Genomic DNA, 14309 nt, shown 5'->3' on the forward strand with positions numbered 1-14309 from the left:
ATAAGGTAGTTGAAGGCTTCCTAAGTGGGCTCTGCCATTGCCATTGTAATGGCTGCTTTGGTGGGAGGGAGACTTTATTATCCAGAGCTCAGGAGCCCAGCCCTGTGCTTTTTACTCCGGTTAGTAACTGTGCCTCTCAAGGTAAATCACTTAACCTCTATGTGCCTCCTTCATCCCTGCATAAAGTGGGCATAGTTATGCTCACCTTTCCCACAGAGGTGTTGTAAAGCTTAGTTTAATGTTAATAAGCTGTTTTAATTTTCAGGATAAAAGGATGTTCTATAAATATACATTAGAAGTAATAATAGTTTTAATGTATGCCATTATTTTATAACAGTGCTTTTCTAGTTTTAGATTTTTTTTAGTGGTTTGAAATTATTACAGGATCAGTTTTTGTTAATTAAAGATTGACATTCGGGCAAAATTTGTTGAATTGTTCTATAAATCCAGGTCCATGTGCACTGAGCATGCCCAGAGCTGAGCTCACCTGCACTTTGGGATCATCAGGACGGCCCTTTGGCTTTTAAAATAACTCTTTGATGCATGTGCTCAGAAGTTTGATGGCTTCTAAATAGAATGGTTCAAATATTTCAAAGCACTTGAGATTCGTATAGTGTGAAGCAATTTAAAATTATTGTACTGCAATTAATTTTAAATAACTGAGCACTGCATATGTCTAGAAACCCGTACAGATCCAAATGGAAGCTCTCTAAAAATTGAAATGATTCAATAAATTTAAATCACTCTGAAGAAATGGATGTAAGTACTGTAAATCATTTTGTGAGGGGGATAAGCAAATTTTTTGCAAGTGAATCTGAGGGTAGAGACTCTAATTAGATTTTTTATTTTGGGGTTTATGATGATGAAATGTAGGTTAATATATATTTCCTAGGGATATGAGGGCAGCTCTTGTTGATCCATATGGTTTCTTGTAGCTCTTACATAGGCTGCTTTTTTTTATTTCCCAAGATTACAGAAACTTAGCAATCCAACTTTGCACATATTTTTTTTCCATTACAAATATCTTTCCCTCCAAATCTGTATAAAAAGACATGAGAAAAATATTGGTCCACAGCTAGAAATGCCAAGTGTATTTTTAAATGCAGCTAAAAAAAAATCCTGCAGAATTAAAACCCTGTGCAGCATGGAAGCTCACATTTTGTGGAGTTGGGCTGCTCAATCAATATGAATTTTTATATGCCTCCATCACTGGTTCAGGTACAACCTGTATCTGCAGGTAGCAAAGTGGATTATTGCCTGATAGCTGTTCGTTAGCTGAGAGCATGTTCTCTCTCCTTCCCTTACAGATGTATTAGAAAGATGCTATCTCGTTGTAGGGAGGCTGCTAAAAATATTGATGCGAGACCTATTGGAAAGTAATGTCATTTCCATTGGCTCCAGCTCAGCTCCAGGAAAATCCGCGTGCGGCTCCCTCCTGCTGCTGCTGCTGCTGCTGCCGTCGCGCCACGCGGGCTCCCTGTGCCGCGAGCCCAGCTCCATCCCAGCTCTGGGGGTGCCGCTCTTCCCCAGTGCCAGGGCCAGGAATGACAACTTGGTGCTGCTCTCCTGACCCTTCCATTTCGCTGCGTCCCCAGCAGCCACAGGGAAAATGGGGCAGCGTGGTCCCTCCTTGTGGAAGAGCCCGGCTCTGCTCTTGGAGCGCTTCATCCGGAGATGTGGCCACCTCTTGGCAAAGGGTTCCTGAGGGTCTGGCCTCTGGTGTTGGCGTGTCCCAGATCCTCAGGGTGGGACAGAGCCCTTGGAGGCCGAGGGAGCCCCTCTGCCAGGCTACTCCTGGTCATTGTGCTCTGGGGAGGGAAATTTATTTCGGCATTTGCTCCATGGCTTGGTGGGCTCTTCCTGGCTGGAGGAGCCACGGAAAGCGAGAGGGGCCCCTCAGCAGGGTCTTCCTTAAGGCCTTACCTTACTTTTAGACAGTTGTCATTATCTTTGTCTAAAGGTCATGGCTAAATTGAATAAAAGGAAAGCTGTGTGTTCCTGTCGATGCACAATGGCAGTATTGACTTTCGTAATCCAGTTTGCTGAGGGGTGAGAGAATTAAATTAGATATCTAAGCACAGAAATTGAGAGCCTTTGAAAACAAAGATAAGGAGACAGCCTGTATTTTCCTTTTCCTGGGAGCTCTGGGCTCAAGATTTTGCAGGTGTGTCATCTGATCCATGGCTTGCATCGATCAAAACTGTGCCAATGCATATTTAATTAGCAAGGGGACCCTGGATGCATTATGGCCATCATCCCTATATTGAATGGACTGTCAGACTTTCTGAATGCCTCCCCACCCCCCCCCGCTTCGTTGTTTGGGGAGCTTCTGCATTTTGTCTGAGCAGCTAAAAGTTTCTTTGTTTTTAGCTGGTGATGCATACAGCACCACTGAGGAGAATACAAACAAGTAAAGTCCTAAAGTGTTTATTTTGTCTAGGAAAAAGGGCTGAACCAATTTGAATCCTTTGGGTAACGGATTTTTGTATCTCTTGGAATTAAAAAAACACAGTCGCACGATGTTTACTTTAAGAATATTTTATTATAACAAATAAAATCTGTGCTGTGGGATTTCTTAAGGAAGCCTTTGATGACAATTTGAATTAAGTCAAAATTAACGTTTGCTACTGCAAAGGAATAAATAGAAAATGTTCCAGAAATGAATCAGTAAGCAGGAATCAAAGGCTGTAAACTGTTTTAAAAACAAACATTTACAAGTGAATCAAATACTTGTTTGTAATATCAAGGAACAAATATGGGAATACACAGATTCCCCACATTCTAGGCTATCACACGATAGCAGTAAATCATTTATGGGCTTGTGAGAACAAAGAAAGTTGATTTAAAATGAAACCATTTTGATACAGCTTTAGGGTCTCGGTGAAGTTTCGCCTTCTTATTCCCAGCAAGGAGGGAAGTGAGGGGGAATTTCTGCAGCCAAAAAAAAAGTTAGGGAGGGAGTTTTGGAGATCTTTGTTTGCGTCCACCTTGGTACAAAGCCGGCCCAGCAGACAGAGTGTTGCCTGATAAACAGATGTAATACACAAAGTCTGCTTACAATACCGAGCAACAGACTGTGGGCACATGTTTTGGGCTCATTCAAACTCATCAGCATAGTCTAGCTGGCTGTTTTGTTGCTAGTCTGCTTACGGGGTAGCTTAGGAGCGTCTTACTGGTGAAGTAACAAGGAGGGGGGTTTTTTTTGCCACAAAAGTTTTGTGGCAGGGGCTGATGGGAAAATCATTTGCATACATCTTGTTACAAAGGCTGACTACTTCCTGGCTTAGACAAAGTGTTGCCTGATAAACAGACTTAACACACAAATGTCTGTCTGGAATAAACAACAGCAAGCTTTGATTTACATTTCCATTATCAAAGATAATCTCTTTCCCAGTGTACAGGAATTAAGAGTCCTCGCCTTATAAAAAAGAAAAACCAGGCTGGCACCACAGGGATTTTACCAGTGCAGAACCTCGTTGGGGAGCCGTGGGATGGAGTGTACAGTGCAGGGGTATGGAATAAAACTGGGAATCTGGTGCTGGCGTGTACATGTGTGATGGTGAGGTAGATGATAATGGGGCACTTTGAACTCCCTATTAAAGTTGACTTGAAAGCAATGGCTGGAGTAAAATGGAGAGCCAGGCCTTCCTTTAAAGAAATCCTAGTAGCCACCAAAATCGCTGTAAATAATAATTGTAGCATATATGGAGTGACCCCTATGTGTTTATATTATAATGTATAATGAAGGGAAAGTGAGTGTAAAAAAGCCCCAGTCCTGGTGCTGGTTTCTGTTTGTAAATCCCTTAAGCGCACCACATAAGACTGTATATAAAAGAGCATAATTTCAATTTTTTTTTTTTTTAATGTATATAAATCTTTGGTAGAATCCATGCCCAAAATTATAGATGAAAAATTTATTGCATGAACACAACCCAGCCATATAAATTTTTTATTACAAATAGGGCTCTGAAACTTGAATAAAATATGTCAGTTTATTATACAGTATTCCCCCCACCCCCAAAACATGATATGAATGGAAAATTTAGCTTGTGCACTTCTGTGGTGCTCCTGTGAGGTGCTGGGCTGGTGGAGGAGAGGAACCTTCTGTATTTCACTGCAGAGCAGGCTCAGCATGGGCAGTGGCGGTGCTGCCCTGCTCATCTGGCATCGCCGGTCATTTTTTTCCTGCACTACGTGGGGATCACCTTTACTGTTTCCAGGATAGATGTGTCTGCACCTGTGGTAGCTCACAGGCTGCTCAGAGGCTCACGTTCTGCTGGGGAGCTGCTCTGCAGAGGTAAAAAATTGTCTTGGCACCCACTCACTGGGTCTGCGCAAACCAGCAGACAATGAGGAGGGTCACTGCCATCCCAGTGAATTCCAGGCTGGATTCAGCCTGCCCTGGAAAACACAGTGTGTTTTTGGGAGTGCTCCACAAAGTGTCCCGTCTCTCCCCAGTCAGGTGGCCATGGAGTGGTTTAGCAATTGCAAGTGCCATGGCACTCAAAAGAGGCTTTTTTGGTGGAGGAGTGCAACAACACTTCACCGTCTGTGTCACGGTCTACAAAAAAGAACAACATTGTCAGTCTGTTGACATTGGTGCTGTCCACGGGCCAGACTTTCCTGGGAAGGTTTTATTCTTTCCAAACAATGGAGTGCTCCCTTCCAGTGCCGCCAGCCCTGCTTCCCTGCAGCCGCCATGCAGCCCAGCTGGAGCTGTGCTCCTGCTGCAGCTGAAAGGGAAAACTGCAGCCTGAGAAGTCCAGAGCTTCCGTCCCGGAGCTGAAGGTCCCTGCCTGCATAGGGTTTGGGATCAGGCAGATCTGGGGCTGGGTCCTGCTGAGGTAGCATATGCTTAAGGAACAGATCCAAAAGGGAGCGGAGAATAGAGACGTGAGAGGAAATGCTACTTTGAAAAACTAGCCTGTTTTGTTGTTTGTGTATTTTTTTTTTCCTTTATCCCTTAATCATAATTGATTCTTGGAAGTGGAGAGTAAAATAGCTTCAACATGTTTTTTTGATCCTGTTTGCCATGGTTGTGGTTGATACCAGATCCGCTTGAGCTTCTCTTGACCAGTAACCTTGAGCCCAGTGCACAGACTCACTCAAACCCCAGCTAGCTCAGGGTTAAACATTCCAGCCACTAACTTTTCTCTAACTAAAAAAGCCCCCAAATAAAACCCTTTGTGCTATTCAAGGTTAAGCTTCCTTAAACATAAAACTAGATTCCTTGGTGATTTTTTTTTTTTTTAATCAGCAATCTTAATAGTGGTTCCTCACTATAATATTTCCAACTCCATCTGAAATCATTTAAATCCTCCCCTTAATAACATGCACTTTATTGTAATATACAGATTCTTTGGCTTCCTACCAGCCTTAGCTTAAGGCACCAATGAAACTCGTTGCCACAGGGGGCCGTGGATTCAAGAGGGGCTCGCATCTACTGTATATTTTGTTTTGTATGTTTTCCAATGGCTCTAATTATTGCAGGTGGTAGAATTTAACTGGCAGTGTTGTTGCTAAAGAAAATAGGCATAAAGTGTATACTGTTTTGCAGAGTGGCTATCAAATATATAGAAAAGAGAAAATCAAATGAATTGTTAAACTGCTCTATAGTAAGTGATTTTATTGATTTAATGCAAATGCTTATGAAAACGATCTTCCATTTATATCAATTATGTATGGGGAAAAATTAATTTATTCCTCCGGTCACCTGTTTGGCTAACTGACTCAGCAGGACAGACATTCCCCCTCCTGTCGTAGCCGAGCCCGCAAAACACTAAACGTTCAGAAAACTGGAATTTGAAAGTTTCCATGTGCAAAACAACAAAAAAGCCCCGACAGGAGTTAGTGCCAACTGCTGAAAAAGCAGAGAGCGAGTGGTGGAGGCTGAGCAAGACTCCCTCGTCCTAGGCAAGACTGTAAAACACAACGGCTCTGATTTTGCCAATCCCTTAACCATGTGGCGGCACATTTATATGTGCCGGATCATCTGCGGCATCTGAATAAAATCAGGGAAGCAAAATTCTGCATATAAACATTTTGGCTAAGTGCCTCAACTCAGTCTTCTTATCTGGGGTTTCCACAAGATGCCACCTTGCATAACAATGCTGAGCACACGCTTGCCCAGTCCATGTTTTCGGTAGCCTCCCGTGATCCCCACCGCAGGATTGAGTGGCTTTAATTCTACCTCGTCCTGTGTTTTACTGCCCTGCGCCTCTCCACGAAGAATAATGCTTAAAGCTGTGTTGTCTTTCCCTGGGAAATTAATATTTAATTTCAGCAGAAGGGGGTGGGTTGCGGGGAAGCAGAATTAGGAAAAACGCCATGGTGGCGATAGAGGGAGAAAGTTAAAGATTCGGCGTGCAAACAAACGTCCTACGGCCAGTGGAGCCCCTCTTGTGCCACCAGCCTTGGTGTTGGAAAAACAGCACTCGAGGCAGACAAAAGTACTTTGTTTGTTCCTCCCAAGGCAGGAGCAGCTTGGGCTGTGCGTGCTGCCCACCGGCTGCAGGGCTGTGCTGGAGCCAAGGTGCCAGCGCCGAGCCCGGCTCTCGCGGCCGCCACCGCCGCCCTCTCGCCGCCTGCCTGGCACGTTCCAAAATTTTGGGAAAGGGAAACACGCTCCCAGTCCCACATTTCAGCAGGAGCTTCTCCAGATCTATAAATTTTTGTGGAATTCCGAGCCTACTTGAAACATAAAGCCCAAACTCTGATTGAGCCATGGCTGGCTGGAGGGAAAGTAAAACCTAAAAAATAAGCAAAAGGCTGATGCCCGCCCTGTAAAATTAAATCCGTTGAATGTTGACTTTGAACGTTAACTAAATATTTTGCATTCCTGATATTTTACCTTTGTTTCTACCTTTGCGGTATCGGAAACTCGAAACTTCTTGCCAAAATCCAGAATACGACAGCGCTGTGCGTGTTACCCCCATAGTGTATCTGCTGGCACTGATTTCAGCTTCAGGGAGAGATTATTGAGTAGATCAATATTTAAAACAAAATTGCAGAAGTGAGGATTTTTTTTCTCCCCTTTAGCTTCATTGGCAAAATTATTAAAAATAATAAATTCAAAAGAGAGGAAATAGATTCTGTGACATACTGGGTATATATCACTTTTTAGGGAAATTTAATTGATTTCTAATAGAAGTATCATGACTGAAGCTTTCTTTGCTATATATTCTGAGTGGTTATATTCTGAAATTCATCAAGTTTTGTTTTGTGGGTGCTTTTTTTTCACTTGTAGTTTTTAATTTATACAAGATTGTCCTCTAAGCTTCTGAATGATACCTAAAGCAGACAGTCAGCAGGTAAAAATATAATTTGAATATTTAAAATAGGCATTTTCTTTATAGTGCTCTGCGGTAATTAAAATCTTCATTTGCTTAAAAGCAAGGAACCTTTTTAAAGCAATAAATTAGCATTGCTTGACCCAAGGTCACTAGTAGTACTGCTTCTTCCAGCACTATTAATACCTCAAAGAAAAAGAAGGGGTGGTGTTATGACTCTGTTGCAATAGAAGTAAGATTTTCAATTTAATCACAGTTAAGTGTCGTGACCTTTTGATCTTGCGTTGACTTCTCACTGAAATGTGGTCAAATTTCAGACAGCTAGTTCCAAACTCTGCAAAGTCAAGGTGAAGTCAGAAAATGGGTTTGCCACGATGAGGGGTGGTGTTGAGGCATTAGGTTTCGTTGTCTAAGTTTTGTTTCACAGCAAAAACTTTTTCTACAGGATCGACAAATTACAGAACAATTTCTGGGGAAAGGAAAAAAATGTATTAATTGCAAAAAAACAGTTATTTGAGGGATTTCTTAAAAAATATTTTTTCCACAGGTAAAGGGACTTTTTTTTCCCAGTCCATAGTGACAGAAATAATTAAGAAGGAAAATACTGTTTGACTAAAGCTTCCACTAAGAATAATTTTTGGACCAAAGAGCAATCATCTTCACATAAAGTAGAGTTAATAATGTGTAAAAAATGCAAAACGCTCATATTTACACACACCCTTTTATAGATCATTTTATTATTTTAGGCAAATAAATTTTGCTTGTTGGAGAGTGTTAGCTGGGAGGTTTGTGGGATTATTTACACAAGTTCTAAAGCAGGTCAGCCAGTATCTGGACTCACTTATCCCACTGCAAATCACCACCAGCACCGAGCATTTTAGGGATCTTGTGGTGCTGTAACCACTGCGAAAGCACGCCAAAAAAAAATCAGCTCTTCCCTCAGTTTTGCAGATTTTGTTCCAGAAATGTGTAGCCAACAATCTCCACGACTATGTAGGGTTGCTAAGTTACCTTTCTATGCCTGCTTGGAGATATGTTTTGAGACTTTACTATGTGTTGGAGTAAGGCTCTGGTTTGTATACAACATAGAGGCTGCATTATAAAAAAACATGTAGGAGAGTCATTTAAATATGCCTTCTTTAAAAAGAAGGATTCTCAAAGCTTAATTTATGCCAACACACACACACCCCAAGCACTCTGTGTAGTGCCACAAACAAGATTCCCTTTTTAAATTTTTTTCTTTTTATTTTTTCTTTTTTTCTGGCTAGCAAACGTGTTACCTAGGCACGGGACTTTTGCCATTATCATGTCCTAGTGCAACACTCCTGTCCTCAGTTTGTACTCTCAGCCTTTTGAGGAAGTCTGGCGCCTCTGATCTATTTTCCACAGCAGACCCTGTAATTTTTGGCTGTATTTTATGTTTTTCAGATTCAAGTCAATCTGAAAGTCCCAGCCAGCCAAGTGAAGCTGATATTAAGGACCAGCCAGAAAATGGTAAGTTCTTACCTGCTGCTCCTGCTTTGGGATATTAAAACAGCCCCAATTTATAAAGATTTTTTTTTTTTTCCCCCATGTCTAAGGTAAAAAGATGATTCAGAATAATTGACATGGGTTGGCTACAAATAGGTTGTGCACTCTCCTCATAGTTAAAATGCTACTGCTTCACTAATCTAAAGTAGCATTTCTTTGTCCAATCCTGGAGAGAGAATTTTTTTTTTCCCCCTTTAAAATTAATTTTAATTAGGGAGATGCCATAAAAGAGCCTGCTGTATGCAACCCTTATCCTTATTCCTCCATAGCAAAGGCTTTCAGTCCCTGGGCCTTGAGTAAAGATATTCAGGGGTGTAGATACAACAGGAAAACAGATCAGGGAGGTTCAGCCACAGCTCCTTGGTGCTTCTCTCCATGTTCTCCAGTGGCAGTGGCTGCATTAGAAGAACTTGCACTTTTGGGAAAACTCATATTCTCTGCATTCAAAGTGGAAGCGATGGCTTCTGCTGGACCAATGGTTTGCTTTGTAAAGAAGCCTGGAAAACAAAATCATTCAGTAATAGTGGATTTCTGTATGTGAAAAGATGACTATGTGTGTAATGGAACAGCTTCTCTTACTCTTTGTGTTTAGCTAAGGTAGACCTCAACAATTTTTGTTGGCCCATCAGCAACTGAGTTTTGTTTTGTTACTTATATTTAGGACTTAGAATAAGGGATGATTATTATTAGTAGTTTTTCTTGACTTCTTTTATCTATAACCAGAACTTTTTTTCATAAGATGTAAATGTAGATTGTGTTATCTGCTGTACTTGGGGTCTGCTCTGCAGGAAAGAGAATTTGTGTGAAGGGTTTATGCCCCTGAATCACCATTTCTGGGGTGTGTAAATCCATGTAGAAATACTGTATCTGTAGTGATACAGGTGTGAATTCCCTTTCTCAGAGCAATAACTGCTTTGCCATAAACCCCTACAAAGGACAGCGAGGCTGAGGGGCTTCCTCTGGACTGCTTTGGGGTTAGGGTTTAATATTAAGGAAAGAAAAAGAGGTTTAGGTACCTAAAAACCTTTGAACTAGCAGCATGAATCCTAGGACATGGAACATAGGGCTCATGGGGCTGCTGAGATTTTGGCTATTTGGGCTCCTGTGTTTTCCTCCCATTAGATATGAAAGGTTTCATATTTTGATAGATTTTGTGCTGTTCATCTCTAAACATACCATCTTAAAACATGGCTGTTGTTTCTGAAAGACAGCGTCTAATTTCCCTTATCAATCCTGTTCACAGAAATTCTAATTTGTAGCCAAAGGATTGCAAGGTTAAGAGAAGAACTGACTAAACTGTGATTTTTGTTCTGCCAATTCTGCTATTTTTTTTTTATGGGGAATATGTTGCCTGTGTTTATTAAATCATATTTTAATTTAGAATGTATTAGGCACCAAGCATGTTATTATTTCATGTTTAGATAATATTCTTTCTCAGCTATTAAAGCACAGTTCATCTTACCCTGCAGTTTCTTGGTCTAACAAAGCTTGCTACTCAAGAACTGCCCTGAAAAGCAGCAATGTCAGTGTTTAATAATGTAGAATCTGTAAAAGCCTAGTGAAATGAAATATCTCTGATTTGGAGCCTGAGTCTTCTTTGTAAAACAATCTTTTAGCGAATTCTTGGAACTTTGCTGCTGACCTGCAAAAGGTACTTTATTTTTTTAATTTTTTTTTTTTAATAAACAGGAAAAGGATTTTTCTCTTTTTTTTTTTTTTTTTTTTTTTTCCTCAGTTTTACTAAAGGGTATTTTTTCCCCACAGCAGCAGCAGCAGCAGCCTCCTCAGTGGCTGTGCACCTTCTGCAGTGCGTGTGTGGGAGATTTTCTGAGCCAGAGCTGGCCCTGAAGGGCTCCTTCCCCCCGGGCAGGCTGAGCTCATTCCCAGCACACACAGCCCCCAGCCCCGGGGTACCCAGCATAGATCAACACAAATCTGCAGCTCTTATCTCCTGGACGTGAGGATGAAAGCAAAACTGCAGCCTTTAGAAAATGAAAAACTGCACGCACAGGAACGGACACAATAAATCATATTAACTGCGTTGTTCTACACTTGCTGTAGACCCACTTCCACAGGGCCTGATCCAAATCCCTCAGGAGTCAATGGGAGGCTCGTAATTGATTTTACTGAGAGTGGGAATGAGCCCACACAGAGAGGAAAAAATTTTTTTAATTATTTTTTTTCTTTTCTTTTTTTTTTTTTTTGAGTCGAAGAAAAAATAGAATCGTGAATAATCTCATTCCCACTGATGCCAACAGTGGAGTGACCAGATTGAGGGCAGATTTGGAAGCATTTTTGCATGTGTTTCTGGAAGGCACAAAGAAGTGTATCGATTCAGGGCTGCCTTTTCCATGCATGCATTCCTTCATTTTAAAAAAATAAATCTTTAAAGGCCTTGTGAGGGTTATACAGCCTCTCTACTTGCCTGTTAATATCCTTTCTGTTCCACTCCATAAATTCTAGAGCTATTTATTATACACATATATTTTGCATACCTTGAGTAATGTAGGTTCAGAAGGGTCAACTATACGGCCCTGAAAAAGAAGGCCTCCTACTACAGATTTTAATTTATCATCCTAAATTGTATGTGTTGTTTTGCAAAGCCTGTGTGCCTAACCTTCATTGAAGTGAAGTTCATGGGAAAAAAAAAGCTTTTTTTTTTTTTTTTTTTTTAGAACCACTCCTGGTGTTTTTCTAGTGGGTTTTGCTGGTTCATTTTCTGGAGCAGGATCATCACAGACAGGGAAGGTGGTGACACCTTCTGCTCTTAGTGGTGGCTTCAACACCAACTCTGCTCTTTCCCTCAGCCTTCCTTAAGCCAGAATAGTTTCCAGGCAGCCATCCAGTCACCACTGCAAATATTTAACAGAAATATTAAGCATTTAATTATTTCTAAGGGCAGAGATGCAGCATGCAGGCAAGACAGGGCTTGTTGGTGCATGGACAGTCCAAGGTCCAGATGTTTTGTGCTGGAGCTGGGGGTAAAACCAACACAGGGTGTGCTGCTCTGTCACCATGGGAAACAGCTTTTTGGGGAGAGGCAGAAAATCCAGAATTCCTCTGTTTGTTGTATGGGTGAAGAAATTTTCAGGGGCAATAATGAAAGAGGCCAGTGACTTCATCTGAAGGGCAAGAACATTTTTTGATGCCCTGATATTTTGCTCAGACGAGGGGTTTTTTCTGACCAGCTGGGTGGAACAACCATGTGGAAAATTCCCCACTTTTGTAGTTGCCTAATGGTATGTAAAAGCTTCATTTCAGTTGGCACCACGAAGTGATTTTGCAATTCACCCAATCAAAAAGAAAAAGAAAAAAGGGGGGGGGGGGTGGTTACTGATTTTAAAAGCTTGTTAAATGCACTGGTTTGGTGTTGTGTTTTATAAACAAACTAGTTTTCAGTGAAGGGAGGATGACAAAATGGGTAGTCTGATGTAGTGAAGTGACTGCATGCCTGGGGATCAGGAACAACTGAATTCCCAGCTCAGCACTGCTGTGGACACTCTCTCGGGCTTTTATTCTCACTTTCAGTGGTGGAAGCAGCTATCAGATAGATTTTCTTTTTGTAAGTAGGATTATTTTAAACTTTTGTAGGGAAACCTTTTGCTCTTGTTGTCTGCAAAGTGGGGATATTTGCCATTTTGGCTTTCAGAGAATATTAAGAGTCAGATTCTGCTCTGCTCCATGAGGAGCTGAACCCTGGAGAGAGGCAGGGAGGTAATGACTGTGGTGCTGCTGTCAGTGAAGGGATGTCAGGCAGGGTTTGTGTTTGATGTGGTGGCACTGGTGAGTGAGTAAGTGCAGCGTAAAGGTGCACACGAGGTGTGCAGTGCAGAGCAGGAGAATGCTGTGTCATTTCTGACAGCTGCTCTCCAGCAGGGGACTCTGGTTTGGTGCCTCAGAGATGGTAGCACAGCACTTTGATTGTAGATGAGCGAGCTTTTTTTAAAGAAGTTGGTGAATTCTCCCATTTCAAGTGAGCAGGGCAGCATTCATTATTACAGCTGATTGCAAATGTGTGCCAAATCCATTGCTCAAACAATTTCTGAAGAGGGAGAGGCGTTTCTCTAAAAAATAAAAATGTGTAATGCCCAAACCAAATGCTTTTTGGCTTTAATGCAGTCTTCACTGCTTTGAGCTGCAAGTACCTGAACAGCACTGCAGGAAATGAAAGGCACATTGTTCATTGAAACATTAAAAAAAAAAAAAGAAAGAAAAAAGAAAAACAGTGATGCACCGTAACTGGCAGAACTCGTTTTTCAGCCCTGCAGTAATTACACTGGACTTGTAAATATCATCTGTGAATTCTTTGCTTAAGTAGGGTTGGACTTGAGTATTAAACCTTAGAAAAATGCTTAAGTATATGCTTACTTTTCCATGCCTAAAAACAGAAAGGAAGAATTTCTGGTCCTTGAGCTGTGGGGGGAAGAGAAGGCCACAGTGGGAACAAATGCAAAGAGAAGTTTCTTCTTCTCCAGGCAAAGTTGGTCACGGAAGGCGTGATTTAGCTTTGGCTGAAAGGGAGGAGGAGATTATGTGTGGGAAGACCCCTAAGCCTAAACTAACAGGCTGCAGAGCCCAGTGCCCCTGTGAATGTTTTCCTTCTGCTCCCAAATGTGGCATTCCAAGCAGTGGGATAGCTTGGGCCGGGGGAAGCATCTTGGACTCAGAGCTCACCCTTCAAACCCTCGTCCCAAGCACAGAGCTGGTGACTGCTCTTGGTGGCTGTCCCCATCACTCATCCCAGGTGAAATGGCAGCTGAGGGACATCCAGTTCATTCCACAGCCAAATTTAAAACAGAGCTCGATGCCAACTCTCCAAGGAGGTGCTGGGGCTGTCTGGAGGCTCCCCTGTCCTTGGATAAGCCCCTCAGCTCCCACCTGAGGAGTGCAAGGACACGAGCAGCCCTCTGAACACACCATGCTGGAACTGGTGCTGTTAGAAAACACACGGTCTCAGATGGCTAACATTCCTGAAACACCTCATTTTCAGGAGATAACTGAGCCTTGCAGAGAAAGTTTTCTATCAGTTACAGCTGCAAAGGCAGGAATACAGTAACGGCGGCTTTTATTAATGTTCTTGTTCATGGGATTATTTGCATCAGAATCTTATAAATGCAAGAAGACTCTCCTCTCTTGTTTACAGAGCCACGCTGAGGAGTTATCACAGCCTGAGGGACTAATCTAAAATTAACTTTCTTCAGAAAAAGCTTTAAAAAAAAAGCCCTTAGCATTTCCAATAAGGAATCTCATCGCTGGCGCTGAAGTCAGAGCTCCTGGTGATGTCAGCTTGTTTGCACCTTTGGAACTTGCCAGGACCAAATTCTGAACAGATTTGCACCCTTACGGATCGCGTTGTGTGCTGACTGGGAACAGCAGTGGGGAAATTTGTCCAGGCTTGGAAGCTGTGGCCGAGTCTGGGAGTGCTGGTGGGGTCTGGTCTCTTCTGGCTGCCCTGGGACTGGGCAGGACAGGCTGTTGAGTCTGACAGGA

At 42.1% G+C, this 14309-nt stretch overlaps 1 protein-coding gene across 15 annotated transcripts in view; it reads left to right on the forward strand.

Annotated features, from left to right (window-relative positions):
• Nucleotides 1–14309, forward strand: part of NFIA (nuclear factor I A) — a 243631-nt gene that overhangs the window by 126510 nt on the left and 102812 nt on the right. For 14 of the 15 annotated variants that reach the window (XM_059478569.1, XM_059478571.1, XM_059478570.1 and 11 more), the window contains exon 3: nt 8718–8783. The exons of the other annotated variant lie outside the window; for it this stretch is intronic. In XM_059478569.1, the coding sequence (XP_059334552.1) occupies nt 8718–8783 (66 nt within the window). The remainder of the gene's footprint in view (nt 1–8717; nt 8784–14309) is intronic. 15 annotated transcript variants of the gene reach the window in all.

The sequence above is a fragment of the Ammospiza nelsoni genome, chromosome 9 (genome assembly GCF_027579445.1).
Source record: "Ammospiza nelsoni isolate bAmmNel1 chromosome 9, bAmmNel1.pri, whole genome shotgun sequence".
Taxonomy (NCBI): domain Eukaryota; kingdom Metazoa; phylum Chordata; class Aves; order Passeriformes; family Passerellidae; genus Ammospiza; species Ammospiza nelsoni.